Source organism: Ambystoma mexicanum, chromosome 2q (genome assembly GCF_040938575.1).
Source record: "Ambystoma mexicanum isolate Mex_15411 chromosome 2q, UKY_AmexF1_1, whole genome shotgun sequence".
NCBI classification, from domain to species: Eukaryota; Metazoa; Chordata; class Amphibia; order Caudata; family Ambystomatidae; genus Ambystoma; species Ambystoma mexicanum.
In genome coordinates, this window is record NC_090924.1 from 629,293,461 (window position 1) to 629,309,604 (window position 16,144).

A 16,144-nucleotide genomic window follows, 5' to 3' on the forward strand; every position below is an offset into this window, starting at 1 on the left:
GATGGTTTTTCTCCTCCTGACTTTACTTGAGCACAGACTTCACATGTTTTCATATAGTCTTCAATATCCTTTTTCATTTCTTTCCACCAAAATTTCCTTTTTACCAGTTCAATAGTCTTACGAATTCCAGGGTGACCCACCAACTTGGATTCATGACATTCTTGCATAATTTCCTTTTGCAGTTCCTTACTTGGAAGGTAAATTTTAGAATGGACACATGGAAATCCTTCAATTAAATGTCTTCCAGAATCCTCCGCTAACCAAGATTGAATCGCCTCTTTTGGTAATTCCTTTTGAATCTTTTTAAGAAGCAGATTCTCTTCCTTTGTAGTACATAGAATAAATTTATCTTCTGCAATCACTGGTTCTGGTAATAATTGATTTTCAACTTCTCCCGAAGATCCTTGTCGCGATAAAGCATCCGCTTTACCGTTTAACTGCCCAGGCTTGAATGTTATCACAAAATCGTATTCTGAAAAGAAGAGTGACCACCTAAGTTGTCGAGGTGATAGTGTTCGAGCTGATTTCAAAAACAGAAGATTTCTATGATCGGTTAAAACGGTTACTGTGAATCTTGCTCCTAACAGATAATGCCTCCATTCCTGAAATGTCCTCTTGATTGCCAGGAGTTCTCTGTCAGTAATCGTGTAGTTCACTTCTGCTGGAAGCAATTTCTTAGATAGATAGGCCACAGGATGTAACTGTCCAGTTTTAGGATGCCGATGAGAAAGCACTGCTCCAATTGCAACATTAGAAGCATCTGCCTCCACAAAAAATGGTTGTGAAGGATCTGGGTGTAATAAGATCGGTCCAGATGTAAAACAGTTCTTCAATGTTTTGAAAGCTTGATCCGCTTCATCTTTCCATTCAAATTTCATTCCTTTCTTCAATAATTTGGTGATAGGAGCAACAGTTTGAGAGAAATTCTTAATGAATCTCCTGTAAAAGTTTGCAAAGCCCAGGAAGCTTTGGATATCTTTAACACAAGTTGGAGTTGGCCACTGTTCAACTGCTTTAATTTTCTTCATATCCATTTCCAAACCTTTGGGAGAAATCATAAAACCTAAAAATTCCACTTCCATGGTATGAAATTGGCTCTTTTCTAACTTAGCAAATAGTTTATTCTCCCTTAGTCGCTGTAACACTTTCTTTACATGTTCTTCATGTTGCAGTAGATCCTTAGAGTAAATAAGAATGTCATCTATGTATACTACTACAAAGATGTCAATAAAATCTCTCAATACCTCATTTATAAAAAATTGAAAGGCCGCGGGAGCGTTACACAATCCGAATGGCATTACTTGATATTTGAAAAGACCAAATTTTGTTCTAAATGCCGTTTTCCATTCATCACCTTGACGTACCCGCACCAAATGATATGCACCACGAAGATCTAGTTTGGTAAATACTGAGGCTCCTTGAATCTGGTCTAACATTACTGATATTAAGGGCAGAGGATATCTGTATTTAATTGTTATCTTATTCAATGCCCTATAATCTATGCATGTTCGTAAAGTGCCTTCCTTTTTGGGAACAAAAAATAGTGGAGAAGCTGCTGGCGATTGAGAGTGCCTGATGAACCCCTTATTCAAATTTTCTTGGATGTAATCTTTCAAATGTTGATTCTCTTTTTCTGTTAAGGCATAGATGTGACTGCAAGGAATGTGGGCCCCTGGTTCTAAATCAATTTTACAGTCATACTCTCTATGAGGAGGTAATTCATTAGCTTCCTTTTCACTAAACACATCATTGAAATCATGGTAACACTTTGGTAATTCTCCAATTACAGCCCCTATAGAATGTACTATAGTTCCCAAATTCACCAAAACTTCCACTACTTCTGAACAATTACCACTAGAAACATTTTCCTGAACTACTTCTTTACAACAATTTGTAACACAAAAAGCAGAATCCAATTTCACCACTCTTCTTCCCCAATCAATCTGAGGGTTATGATACGTCAGCCAAGGCATTCCCAAAATTATTTTCAACTGTGGAGTGTCAATTAATTCAAACACAATTTCCTCCCAGTGCCCTCCAATTTCCATTTCCAATGGGATTGTTTCGTGTGTAATTAAACCTGATGTCAGTTGAGACCCATCCACCGCTCTCACATACTCTGGTATATTTTTTACAACGTAAGGCACATTCATATCTTTAACCACATTCCAATCCATGAAGTTACCAGTAGCTCCAGAATCTATTACTACTGGACCGCTTCCCTTTAATTCCTCTTTAATATACAAGGATACATTCAATGTAATATGTGGTACCGCTGCTTGGATTGTATTTGCCACTTGCTGATTTCTGGAGCTGTTAGTAGATGCAGAAGTTTTTGGACACCAAGGGCAATTTCCAACAAAATGTCCTGATTTCCCACAATATAAACATAAATTATTCTGTCTTCGCCTATCCTTCTCCTCCTTAGTTAAAGGACCTCTCACTTTATTTACTCTCTCTGCATTCCCAGTTCTCAATTCTTTATTTACAAATTCTAATCTTCCTTTATCAATTCTAGGGAAAACTCTTGGTTGCTCAACTCCTCCTCTTCTACGCTCAGCCTTGCGTTCCCCTAATCTATAGTCAATTTGTATGACTAGATTAATTAAATCCTCACATGAAGTGGGTCTATTAACAATTGTAGATAATGCATCTTTCAATTCCTCCTTCAAGCCTCTATAGAACAAGGAGGATTGCTTCTCTTCTGGCCAATTGCTCTCTAATACTAAAGATCTGAACTGTGTGATGTAAGACACTAAATCTTTGGTTCCCTGTTTTAACTCTAATAGTTCTCCATCAACTTCTTGAGATAATTGGTGTCTGTCAAACATCTTTTTAAATTCTAACTTGAAGGCTAACAAGTTCTTTAGTATAGGATTCTCTTGACCAACTAATAATACTGACCAAGTTGCCGCCTCACCAGTAAGGTAAGACAGCATAAAAGCTATTTTAGAAGCATCTGTATTAAAAGCTTCAGGTCTACAAAGGAAATGAAGTTCACACTGTGTAAGGAAAATCTGGCATTTCTTGGCATCTCCCCCAAAACGCTCTGGAGGTGCTAAGGGGACTGGACCTATAGGTATATTCAAACTTCCCCTACTTCTTCCCTGAGAACTCGTTCCTTCACCCAAATCCTCTCTAATTAACACTGCTAATTCTCTACTAGGATCCTCTGAATCTCTTGACTCCAAAGAAATTTCTTCACCCTTACGGGTAACCTTAGAGTTTAACTCTTCAAACTTGACTTGTAATTCCTGGTTTTCTTTTCGCACAGCCCTCATTTCCTCCCTTAACTCTGAAAACATGTCCCTTATGGAACTTGCTAGTGCCTCTGTGGGATCCATATCAGCTCAGGTGGAAAAAATTATCGTGGGCCTTTCATCCTGTCAGGGTCCGGCTTGACTGAATTCCACAGGAGCTGATGCTGGCCCCACAGACCCTCACCAGGAGTTCACCTCTCAACCCTTAAATATAAGCTGAGCTGAAAACCCCAAGAAAGGGAAAGGGGAATTTGGAGAAAATAACAACGGAGACACTGCAGCCCTGCAACCGTCTGGTAGGCTCTGGTATCTGTCGTAAACAAATACACCTGATTACTTTTATGATAAGATAAACTTCTTTTCTAAAATTATTCTAAATAAACTCTGAACTCTTTACCTCTTAAACCTCAGTAAAAGACTTAGAGGCTAATAATCTGTGTGGAATATCTTGTAAATAATATCTTGTGTAGTGCATATAGTTCAAGCCACTCAAGCCAACTTGCGCTTAATCAAAATGGACTTGCGCTCTATCGCAAACCAACACGCGCTTTCCCATGAAACGTCTTTCGCGTTAAAAATGTACACGCGCTAAAATTCACTCGCACAATTCATTTGGGCACACGCTCTATCGCAAACCAACACGCGCTTTCTCTTGAAACGTCTTTCACGTTAAAAATGTACACGCGTTAAAATTCACTCGCGCAATTTATTTGGGCATGCGCTCTATCGCTCTGAATACCCGCGCGCTCTCAAAAAACACGTAAACGACGACTTGCGAGCTTGCGCACACATTAAAGAGTCTTGAAGAACATTACACACAGTTAATTAACTTTAAACTTCTACGCACAATCTTCAAGCTTGTCTTCCTTATAATAACTTTAACTGTAAATGTCTCTTTTCTCAAATAATTTTGAAACTTGTTAACTCTTTAAGTTTTCTTATAAAAGAAAATGAAAGTTCACTGTGACAATCTTAAAATCTTTAAAAGAACAATCCCACCTGATGTCTTCTTGTTCAAACTGGATCAGCTAACGATATTCTTACTTCTTTGGTAGATTTTCTGAGCTCTGAAAAGGCCTTACTTAAGGAGCTTAACTAATGTACAACCAGCCACTGAATTTCTATGGATGAAAGGCAGTTTAGAATCTTGCTCACCTCCCAAGAATCAAACCCATTGTCCTTTCCACCAATCAGGCAAACCAAACATATCACTGTTCCTTTAACCAATCAGACAAAGTTTCTTTCGCTCCATCTTGACTTGGGCAAGCACAATGTTAATTCTATGTACAAACTCTTCCTGTTATTAACCCAGCCAGCTCTGAAAGCACAACTAACCCAGCCAGCTCTGAAAGCACAATGTTAATCCTGTTACTCTTCCTGTTACTAACCCAGCCAGTCCTGACACACAGCCACCTTGGGAAAAACCCCAGAGGGGCCTAGCAAGGTACAAACCACACAAGGCTCACAGGTACAGGTGAGTGCAAGTGCACTGTATGCACAGACAAGGGGTTGCTCTGCGAAAGCACATGAGACACAGCAGGCAAGGAGCCATTTCACAACATCCAAGAGACACAGCACAGGCCCTTCCAACTTGGTCTATTTTGGACAGTCCCATTACCTGAGCCATATCTGGGATAACAACTCTAGTAGGTGGGCTCACATATGGCCTTTGGGGGCTAAACAACTTGGGTCCTCCCTCAACCTTATTTGGCCATCAGGGCAGTTCAAAGGACCCTTCCCAGTGAGGGGGAAGAATCACCAATGACACAATTCAAAAACATCCTACAAGGTCTGGACATGAGAGGTTTCTTCCAGGGCCTGATTAAGGAAATCATGCCCGCACAAATGAGGACAACACTGTCCACACCGTCCGTGGAGAACCATTACAGACCGTTCCATTACAGCGGCCCACAGTGGGACAGACCACAGCATTGTCTCAGGGATCTAAAGAATGTTCTAAGACAGGGTCAGCGAAAAGCTAAAAAGGTCAGTGAAAAGCCACATAATGTGCCACATATTAATACAGAAGTGGACTCCTGCTACAAGTAGGAACCGACAGAGCAACATTCTTTATCCATCAACCCTGTGTCCCACTCCGTGGTGGTATTTGTGGCATTAGCACAGGGAAATTCACCAACTGGGTAAGAGGAGCAGACGTACACATCCATCCGCAGGAGATCCTACCCCCCTACCTCCCCTGTATTGGAGCCATGAGACCGTGCCCTGTCTAACACCAGCTACTGTACCAATACCACAGTGAGTATATGGAAGACGGTATCCATTAAGACGACCATATCGAATATACCCTTGAGTTGATGACAGTCTACATGAGTTACTTCCTGAAGGAATATGAGAAAGTGCTAAGAAAACAGACTGTTGACTTCATAAGAAAGTGTGCACAAAGTTTTGAAATACTGAATGAAGATGATGTATGGATCCTAGAGGAGAAATGACGCAGTAACAAATCAAGTGAACCTTAAAGTGTGAAAGAAGAACATTACATGGTAAAAAGTGCTGCAGAAATCAGAAGTATAAAGAATGTACATACGCTGAAACGCAAGATAGATCAAGTCATCGTATATATGCTAGCTAGAAGTAGTGAATAAAATTCAGGCATAGCCACCATTGTACAAAAACTTGACATTGGTATCATGAAATAAGTAAGCCAAAGAACCATGGAGAGAAAATGGAAGGCTGTGCCGCAGTAGAATAGCAGAAGTCAAGAACTGAGAAGCCAAGGTCAGCTATCTATGCTGAAGATAAACGTATGTGCAGAAGATGAATCCTATCCCATTAAGGTGCAAGAAAGAACACAAAGGATGCCCAGTCTTAATTCATTTAAAGCATTTAAAAGCTTGCAGAACGAACTGAATTGTGGTCTTCTGTCACGTGAGTCGAGGATGGAAATAGGGCTTGAACTTGGATTTCCAGACACGATAGCCAGTGCCCTCACTCCCGTTGCATTCCAAGGACAAAAATACTCTGCAAGGCCAAGTACAAAGAGAATTTCATGGCAGAAAGCATGGGTGATGAGAATTGTTGGGCTAATTGGGTGGTAGGGCAGCCTCATGTCCGTCCTATCTACTTGCACCTGGGTCTTGGCTTACATGCTGTTAATTGAACTGAATGTTCCAGACATGGCAAAAGCATGCCAAACCAATTGCATTAGTCCGTATAACGAAGGTCCTTTTAGCTTGAGAAACCAATGAAACACTGAGTAACTGATTTTTCTTAAATGACACGTATGACGAGGTAGGCATAATTTATCCACCTGATATCGGGCAGCCAATAACTAACCTAGCTCCTATGTGATTGTATATCCAGATGTGTCCCTTAACCAATCCCAACCCTTAATAGGTTTTTCACTATTGCCACATAGCCTGACATCATTCTGATGCATGAAGAAGTAAGTAATTGTATTTTTTGTGACGATCGCTGAGAATGAGTGTACGCCCATTGATGTTCGTTGTAAACTCCCTGTTTTAGATAATTGCTAATAAAACAGCAACTTGTCATCTTCTTGAGTTTGTCCTGTTATTTAGAATAAGAATTATTCTGTAATCCCATCCAGTAACAGATGCACATTCCAAGGGCCATAAGCTCATGGGGCTTCATCAACATCGATAACACCTTCTGGAAAAGAGGAAGGGGTGCAGGATGTGCTTGGAAAGAAGGTGCATTTGAACAGTGCGCTGCATCTTAGACAGGCAAACACAGACGCCAAGATTGGGGAGTTTGAGGATGACATTGCGACCCTAAAGAAAGGAGCAATTTCTGGTTGGGCTTCATGATTCCAAAGTCGTAGCCAGGAATATGCTGGAGTCGGCGGCCACCAATGTTGACAGTGCTGCGAGAGGAATGTAGCTGGACATTGATTTGCACCTCGAAGCCTGGCTGAAGAGCACAAAATTGCTTTGCCCTTCGATAGGATAAACCTTTTCCATCCAACTACTGATGAGGAGTTGGTGAAGGAAAAAGCTGTCTGGTGATTTCTAGACCTGCATAAAAATGCGGTACATTTGTGTATCAGTAGAAACTTCAATGCTCCAGTAACAGTTTTAGAGGGCTCCTCTCCCACAATCAGAGCAAGGGCCGAAGGGCTAAGCCTCAGGGAAACCCCCCACCAAATGAGAACTTCAGGATCCTTTTTTTTGAAACACTGCTTCAACAGGCAGATAAGCCTAAAGTTTGACACTGCATTTGAAAGATATCCCTCCATTTACCAGATAGGAGGGCCATGACCTCAGACCAAGTCAGTGGTGCGTTTGGGCAATCACCTCCCAATCCTAGCATCCTCTCTCACTTCTCCCCTCCCTCTGGCAACAGTTTTCATCAAACCTGACAGAGGGTTTGTTGAAATTAAAGAAATTGGTTTTGCACTTTTTTGCGCTCTCCAAAAAGGACAAGGCGGGATGCAGAACCATTCGGAACATATCGAAGTTCAATGATTACCTTCCTACCGAGAGATCCTCATAATGTAGCGTTGCTGGAAGAAGGGGACTGGTTATTTGCCTTGGATCTTCAAGGTGCAGACATGCTTCGGTTCTCAGTACACAGGACTCACTACCAGAACAAGGTACTTTCATTTGGTCTGAACTCGGCACATTGGGTCTTAATGAAAGCTATTGATGCCTTTCTAGCACACCTTCTCTTACAAGGGGTAGACATTTACCCATATTTGAATGAGTGGCTGATTCAGTGGTCGATGCCTTTGCAGGTGATAACTTCTGTCTCTCTGGTCATTGTGATGATTTACGGATCGTGTCACCTCTCCCCAGAGGAGAGCTCTTCCCTGTGAGGCTAGGGAGGTGAGCTCGCAATGCAACATTCACCCTAGTGGTGGTGGTAAGTGGGACCTCACATGGAAAGACTCCCCTTTTGGGACAAGGACTCCCATTCCGTGATGGAACTCCCTGCCCCACTTTCCTATGATCCACTCAGACCATCACTGCCTCAGAAGACACAACCCGTACAAACCAATGTTTGTTATTGTGATACTACTCCCAGTATTCTAACCCAACACAAATCCACTAAGAAGAAGAAGAGTGGAGGGGTAATGTTGATCACTCCTCCATGGCAAGAAGAGAACACTGTAAAGAGTGGGAACCACGTAATGTAGTAATAAAGAATACTTCAAGGAAAGAGAAGAAGGATAAGGATCCTCTGCTGGGGAAGACCCAGGTCAGATGCATAAAAAGCAAAGAAGAACTTGCATTAGGGATTTGTGTTCACTGAGCAGGTGAAGCCTGGGAAGTTTGAACCTGGGAGAGAGATTCCAGGGCATTCCGGGAGGTCCTTGGCCGAGAGGACGTGGAGAATGAAGGAGGAAAGCGGTTCAGGAGCCAACAAGGAGCCAATTTGTGTTAGTGGCCAGCAGTGCCAGGTGGTGGAGTGACCTTGTGGAGGTGGACGGTGTGGTCCGACAATGATGCCGAGACCATCCAGCAAAGTACTCCGTGGAGATGCGGAGAGCGAAGCAGAGAAGGAAAGCCAGATGCTGGAAATGTTTATCGACACAGTGTGATCCCGACCCCACAGGAAGAACTGGTGACACCAACCCGACAAGCTAGAGGTAATGGGAACAGTGGTAAACCTGTGATGGGCCAGGGGCAGGTGCTAAGCAGCAGAGAGTATCACAAATACAGAGAGATTCATCATGCTCGTCCCAGTAACTGTAACAATAGCAAAGAGTATAACGAATACAGAGAGACTCAACTGATCATAATCATCCCAGTAATTGAGGCAAAAGCAAAGAGTATAATGAATACCAAGGGACTCATCATACTCATCCAAATAATTGTGAAAGCAGCAGAGTGTATAACGAATACTAGGGGACTCATCATACTCATCCTATTAACTGGAACAGTAGCCAAGAATATAACGAATAACAAGGGACTTGTCATACTCATCCCAGTAATAGTTAAAAAACAGCACATTATATAATGAATACCGAGGGACTCCTTATGCTCATCCCAGTGATTACAAAAGCAGTAAAGAGAGTGGAAAAAGTAAATAAAAAAAAATGGTAATACTTCTCTCAGTGCTTGGGAATACCAAGACAAATGCAGTAAAGAGAAGCAGAAGAGCCTACATGTTGGTTCACATAAGTGGAAGTGCTCAGAAGAAAACAAATAGGTAAAAGGAACCGCAGACACTGATCTCTGTGGAATGAGAAACTGTGAAACAAGTACAAGTGAGAGAGACATTGATGCAAAAGAAATCCAGAGGAGTAGAGGCCAAGACCCTGAAGTGGGGAAACAAAGATCTGTAAATAAGTTAAGAGGGGATACCTGAAAGAATGTGGACGAGTCTCCTTGAGGAATTAAAGGAACTGATTATCTTTCTTACAAGGAACTATCTCAATATAGACTAAGGCTGGTCAAGGAGAAGGGAGTCATTCTCCTCGAACCCCTTTTTGTTTTGTTAGTGGATGCAACCCTTAGAGGTGGTGTCTGCATAGGGTAGTTTTTGGATGGAGGATGGACTATTTTGATTACCTCACTGGCGACGAGCACGGTGCGTAGATGTATGTTAGAGAAAAACCCTTTTTGTTAGGGGCAAATAGGCATTTTGTTTATTATTTGGATAAAATCACAGGTTGAAATGCACCTCTTTGTCCGCCTCCTTCTTCTGACCCACCACATCATGTAACAGGCATATGCACTGGGCCTGACACTGAATCTGGAGAAATCAATTATGACTTCAACACAGAGTTTGCAGTTCATAGGAATAATATGGGACTGCACATGTAGGAGGGTTTCCCACTTCAGACAGGCTGGAAAGCCTAAAATACCTATGCAGGCAATATCTGAGAAATACTTTGTTATCAGCAATAGATGTTTAGCAACTTCTAGACCTTATGGCTTCATGCATTATGCGTGATCCCTCTGGCCAGGTTGCACATGAGACAATAACAACTTCACCTAAGAACATCCTGGTGTCAAGACACCCAACTGCAACCAGAGTAGATTGGCGTGCCAGTTTCCCTACAATCGAACCTGCACTGGTGGATTACAGAAGAGAACCTCATTGTAGGCGTACCATTCACTTACGCGAGAGCAGGATGGGGAGTATGTCTCAGGAACTGGAAAATCCTCGACCTTTGGGGAGTCGAAGATCAGCATCAGCACATACATTACCTAGAACTAAAGGCAATTTTTCTGGGAATAAAGGCCCTCTTTCCAGAAGTGGCGGCGGGCAAGTACTTATTTACATGTACAATGCTACAGTAATCTTTTACTTGAACACGCTGGGAGGTACACAATCGCAGAAACTGTGCCTTTTGGCACAAAATACTGCCAGTGGCCTCACACCTTCCAGGAGAGGAGAACATCAGGGCAGATGCTCTCAGTCATCTAACCCACACTCCGCAGGAGTGGGAGATCAACGAACACACACAAACAAGAAATGCATTCCTCTTGAAAGGGAAATTACCCAAATTCACTGGGAGACGCTTTTCTGCTGCCCTGGTTTGGGCAGAGCCTATATGCCATTCCCTCCTCTCTCCCTGATCACCAAGGTTCTACACAAATTGAAGTGATCAACATCTTGCAACATGATTTTGGTGGCACCCAATTGGCCAAAAGGTTCCAGTTCTCGGTTCTACAGGGCCTGCAGCACCAGGCTCCATGGCCGTTGCTGATCTGGTAAGACTTACTCTAACAACATAAGGGAAAGGAGATTCACCCCAGTCGCTGTCCTTGGCAGCTTGGTACCTGAAGAGCTAATATAAGGTTACCTTGGTCTATCTGACAAAATTTGGCAATCACCAAAGCAACCATGACGGGAAGCACCAGGAAATAATATGCAGGTAAACAGACTCGCTTCTGCCACCAGTGTTTTTACGGCTCATATAGGGCTCATATGGGGCCCTCGCAAGGCAATGCCAAATGACATGATGAGTTGCGTTACGGACCTGGGCGAAATGGGAATGTCGGTGTACTCATATAATACTTCTCTCCCTGCACCATGCTTATCTAAATAAAGATATTATGGCCTTCTCGTTAGCAGACTCTCTCATCAAGTGTCACTTCAGCGGGCTGATGAAACTAAACCCGCCAGTGAAGAAGCCCCATTGCTCATTGGATTTTAATGTGGTTCTCCCAGCGCTTATGCATAAACCTTTTGAACCCATGGCTGCCTTCCTGGTAGCCATCAAATCAGCAAGGAGGCTATTGAATTACAGGCGCTCTGCATAGAGGAGCCTTACATCATTTTCTACAAATATACGGTGGTGCTTAAACCCAAACCAGCATTCCTGCCAAATGTAGTCAGCACGTTTCACCTTAATGAGGTGCTGACACTACTGTTCTTCCCATCACTGAGTACGGAAGCTGAGAAGAATTACGTATCCTCAATGTAGCGAGAGCACTCATGTTTTACTTGGACAGGACAAGTGGCATGTGCAATGGGAGCCAACTCTTTGTCACCTTCGGAGGCGGTTTGCTGGGGTCCGCAGCTGCCAAGGCTTCTGCAGCGCACTGGATGATGGTGGAGGCATACAGATTACAGGGAAAACCCCTCATAAGGATATTCAAGCACACCTGATACAGAGCTAGGCAGGGTCTGTGGTGTTTCAGAGACAGGTGCCGACACAGGACATTAATAATGTGACAACCTGGGCAAGCGCACATTCTTTCGATAAGCACAACTCACGGGATAGCAGTTCCAGGAATTACGCCACTTTTGGGGCAAGCAGTTTTGTGCAATCTCGTTGCGATGTAGCTCCAACCTTCTAATCTTTCCACAGGGTGCTTTGTAATCTCCCAAGAGCATGGATGAAGGGACAGGACGTAAGAGTACGAAAAGGTTTTTCACTGTAGTGATACTGATACTCTTAGTCCATAGTCCCATTTCATCCATACACCCTTCCTCCAATCTCTGCTACTAATAAGCTTCCAAGTCCGATTTAAGTAAAGGAACTGACAGTTGGGTGAGGCACGTGGGGGAGTTACCATACAGCACACCTAAGTGTGCACATGGAAAATAATCATTCTATTATGTTGCCTTGCAACACGCTCTGGTCTGCCCACATTCCATGGGACACCACAAGAGTATGGAGGAAAGGGTACTATGGACAAAGAGTACCAGTATCACTGCAGTAAATAACCTTTCCGGATTTGTCAGTTAATATGGGTTCGTTTTTGGACAGATCAGCCAGTTTTAGTACAAATGTCCAGGTGCTCTGGTGGGCCACAGGTCTCATTAGAATTGACCCTTTTCTTGACTTTCATGATAATACCTCCTTACTCTATAGCTTCTTATGCAATCATGGATCAGGCTCCTCTTACAGTGGATTTCTTTCATGGTGTACCTCTATGTCTGCCATTCCTTCTGCCATTGTCTCCCTTTGTGTGAAGCTATCTGCTGCACCCACTTTTTGTCTTTTTCTTAGTGGAGTCCCTTGTGATAGGCCCTTTTTAAAATCTTGTGGAAAGGCTCACTACTGGCACAGTTTCATCTCAGCAGTGAGATGCCCCTTCACCCGCATGAATACCTCCAGCTTCAAAGTTCCATGGTAGCCACTGACATTACAGATGATGCTATTGTCCAGCTCAAGATGGTGCTCATTGTAACAAACTTGGAATGACAAAAGATTGAGTCAGAGCTACCGGGATACAAATATGTGACTGCAAGTTGCACACAAATCTCTGAACTGAAATTCATTATTCTATGTTTCACCCATCAAAAACAACATTGAGTTCTCGGTCTGTAAAATGGCAGCGAGAACATATACACTTAACATTTGATGGAAACTGACTGGTATTTGAGTTTAAAATGTTTGCTGTTGAGATTTGTGTACAACCTCCACGTCACAAATCCTTCTGAGTATACTCAACCTGTGTTCACTCCAAGTTTTACAAAATGAGTATTTCTGTGTGGGGGTATAAATAACAGGACAGGATTTATATCACATACCTTTTTATGATGCTACATTATGGTCTCCATTGGACCGATTTATATTCATAATCTAAGCCCCAGTTTTTGTTCTCCATTCATGCCCTTCCTTGATATTACACAGATGTTTTTCTATAAATTACAACGTGTTCTGAATTAATTAATCGTTAATGAAACAATTTTGTTTTCATGCACCAATCTTTTTCACACGCAGCTCAGATTTCCACATGACTTGGTCCTAGATGGAGAGCTCTTCTCGCGGCACATCCAACCAGGAGAATTTGACTGTGGTCTGATCGGCAGTGTCCTGATAAACAGAAATGATACATCTCAGGTCTGAAATCCTCAACATGTCTTTATATACACAACTGTTGTATCAGAAGCAGCAGACAAGGCAGATTCTCAGATGTTTTATTATATTATTAACGTAATGCCATTGCCATACAAATGTCCATTGTCTAAATTCGATGTGTGACTCCTCCCCAGTTAACTTAAAAAACACTGTAGAAAGACTATATCCTACTATAGTAAATAGGCGGTTCTAAGTGAGAATATTGAAATTGCAAAAGATGCATTAGGGAAAATCTTGAATGAAAACATGTAATCTCAAATTAAAGTATTGCTTGTTATATTATAAGTATGATAAATTGGTTGATACAATCGAAAACGTAACTTTCAGGTCATTGTTTTTAAAACAGATACTCCCTGTAATTACCACTACCACGCTTACCTCTACCCTTACTAAACTTTTTTAAACTGACTTCTTTCAGGAAGGAGGTCATCCTCCAAACCCTATAATCCTCCACTAATGTCTACCAAACAATACTGTTCCTAAATACCTCATCAGTTTGCCCACTCTTCCATATTCTAGATAATTAATTTAAAATGCAACTTTTTTTAACTCTGCATTTTGAAATTCGAGATTTTGGGTATTCTAGGTTTTACATTCAACTATTAGAGTATTCACTTTTTTGCTTTCAGTATTTCCATAAGTCTTTTGTGTTGTCATTGAGAAAGTATTATTGCTGTTACATATCTGTTAAGGGGCATAAAATAATGTCGTCTTTTTGTTGTGTTCACAGTGAGGTTGGGGGCCACCGATTAGTTGAAAACCTGCACTATTCTGGGGGGACTTTTGGAATGCTGAATCATCTGAAAGTATATGTTATTAAGAGACTGCCACAAAACATTTGCCTAGGACTACTTCTCCTAATATTTAATATTATGTTAACACTTTTTTTTTATTGGTGTCTGTATACGGGTGTCTGTATATTTTGTTGTTAGATGCAGCACATATATACATGACTGTATTTTGTTTAATTACACTTATTCCCTTTTAACTGAAGACATTGTTTTGAATATGCCTGTTTAAGTGAAAGTACCAATTTCATACCCAGTTTAACAAAACCACCTATCTGAACCCTCTTTTCCTCAGGGACACCTACACTATTCACCTCTGGGTATGGAAGGGTGGTAGTGAACTGTCATAATCCAGCATAGACTTTTTTGTGGGAATTGGTCACTGTGATTCTTCTGGCCTCTTCCCAGTATGACACGGCACATGTTATGTGCCTCAGACCATCTGCCCCCATATTCTGTTTCTATTGATGTAAAATGTACATCTTCTGTGTTGGTCCTTATTTATTGACCAATGGGTTCTGCTAGTTTGATTTATTGAGTTGCTGGATGCATTGTAATTGTCTATTATCGTGAGGGAGGAGTTTCAAGTGGCCATCTTTGTCCTCCCTACTCTTTAGTTAAAATACTGTAACTCCTTCGAGAACATATATAAAGCAACATGTTTGCATCCTCTCAGTGTGAGTAATTACCCAAAACAGCTTGTCTGTAATCCATGGGATATTTGTAGGATATATGAGTTATTATTGAAAAAAACAACACTCTGAGTAGGCTTTTCCATTTACATGCAGTCGCATGAGAACAGAATTTGTGAAACATTTTCAAATAATCAATTGAATAATTGTCCTTTTTGCACATATGTCCTTCTTTGTTACCAACAGTTTCATCTTCAGATGAACGGATCAACTGATATCATCAGACTCTTTTCTCAGTTCAGTCATCCATACCAATCTCAAATCCCCCAAGACATTCAGGTAAACGTCATAAATGAAATATATGAAATAACATATTAATGATACATTATAGCTTCGATATAGGATTTCCTCTGAGAAGTATTTCAGCAATTTAAGCTCTGTAATGGGTCCACTCACCAGAACATGCCATTAGAAATATCATATAAGTGGGTTATGCCTCCTGCCACCCTAATTTCTTTCTTTCCATTTCAGCTGTCTGTTTTTCTACCAATTAGTATGCACCCATCCACCTATGTGCGCATTATCCATCCATCCATCCATCCATCCATCCATCCATCCATCCATCCATCCATCCATCCATCCATCCAGTTAGCTATCGCTTCCACTTCCTTCAACATATGCAGCACAAGTTCCATTTGCCCTCGGCCTCCCCCACTGGATTTTGTCACATTGAATGTTTGCCTCCATGCTTCCATCCAACCAATCATTCTCATCCTTTACCCTCATGTCCCCATCATTGCATTCCATCACTCCACTCCTTCCTTCCATCCAATCTACCCGAAGTCTCTTTTTACATTCGAATAATGCATATTGAACTTTCACCTCCATCATTCCATCCAACTAATCCCTCTCACCCTACCACCATTTCAGTTCATGTCTTCCTTATTTCATCCCATCAACCCACTGCTTCCTTCCATAATACACCATGGGGTTCCTTTTTCCATTTAGTTTTCCCTTTCTCAAACACTCTTGGCTCACACCTTTTATTTCACCAGTCCCCTTTCCTTTTTCCACCCAATTCAGCCTCTGCCTACCTCCTCCAGCCCATCTACCCTGCCTATAATGTTTCATCCCTAGCACATTGCCTCTCCATTTTCCTCCCATCCACCCCTGCCTTCTTATATCTATAACATGCAGTCCACAAATCCCTTCCTA

General features: G+C 41.8%; 1 protein-coding gene across 2 annotated transcripts in view; it reads left to right on the forward strand.

Moving 5' to 3' along the window:
* LOC138569646 (uncharacterized) overlaps positions 1-16,144 on the forward strand; it is a 1,436,407-nt gene that overhangs the window by 773,231 nt on the left and 647,032 nt on the right. For both annotated transcript variants that reach the window (XM_069647797.1, XM_069647798.1), the window contains exons 35-36: positions 13,372-13,491; positions 15,176-15,268. In XM_069647797.1, the coding sequence (XP_069503898.1) occupies positions 13,372-13,491; positions 15,176-15,268 (213 nt within the window). The remainder of the gene's footprint in view (positions 1-13,371; positions 13,492-15,175; positions 15,269-16,144) is intronic.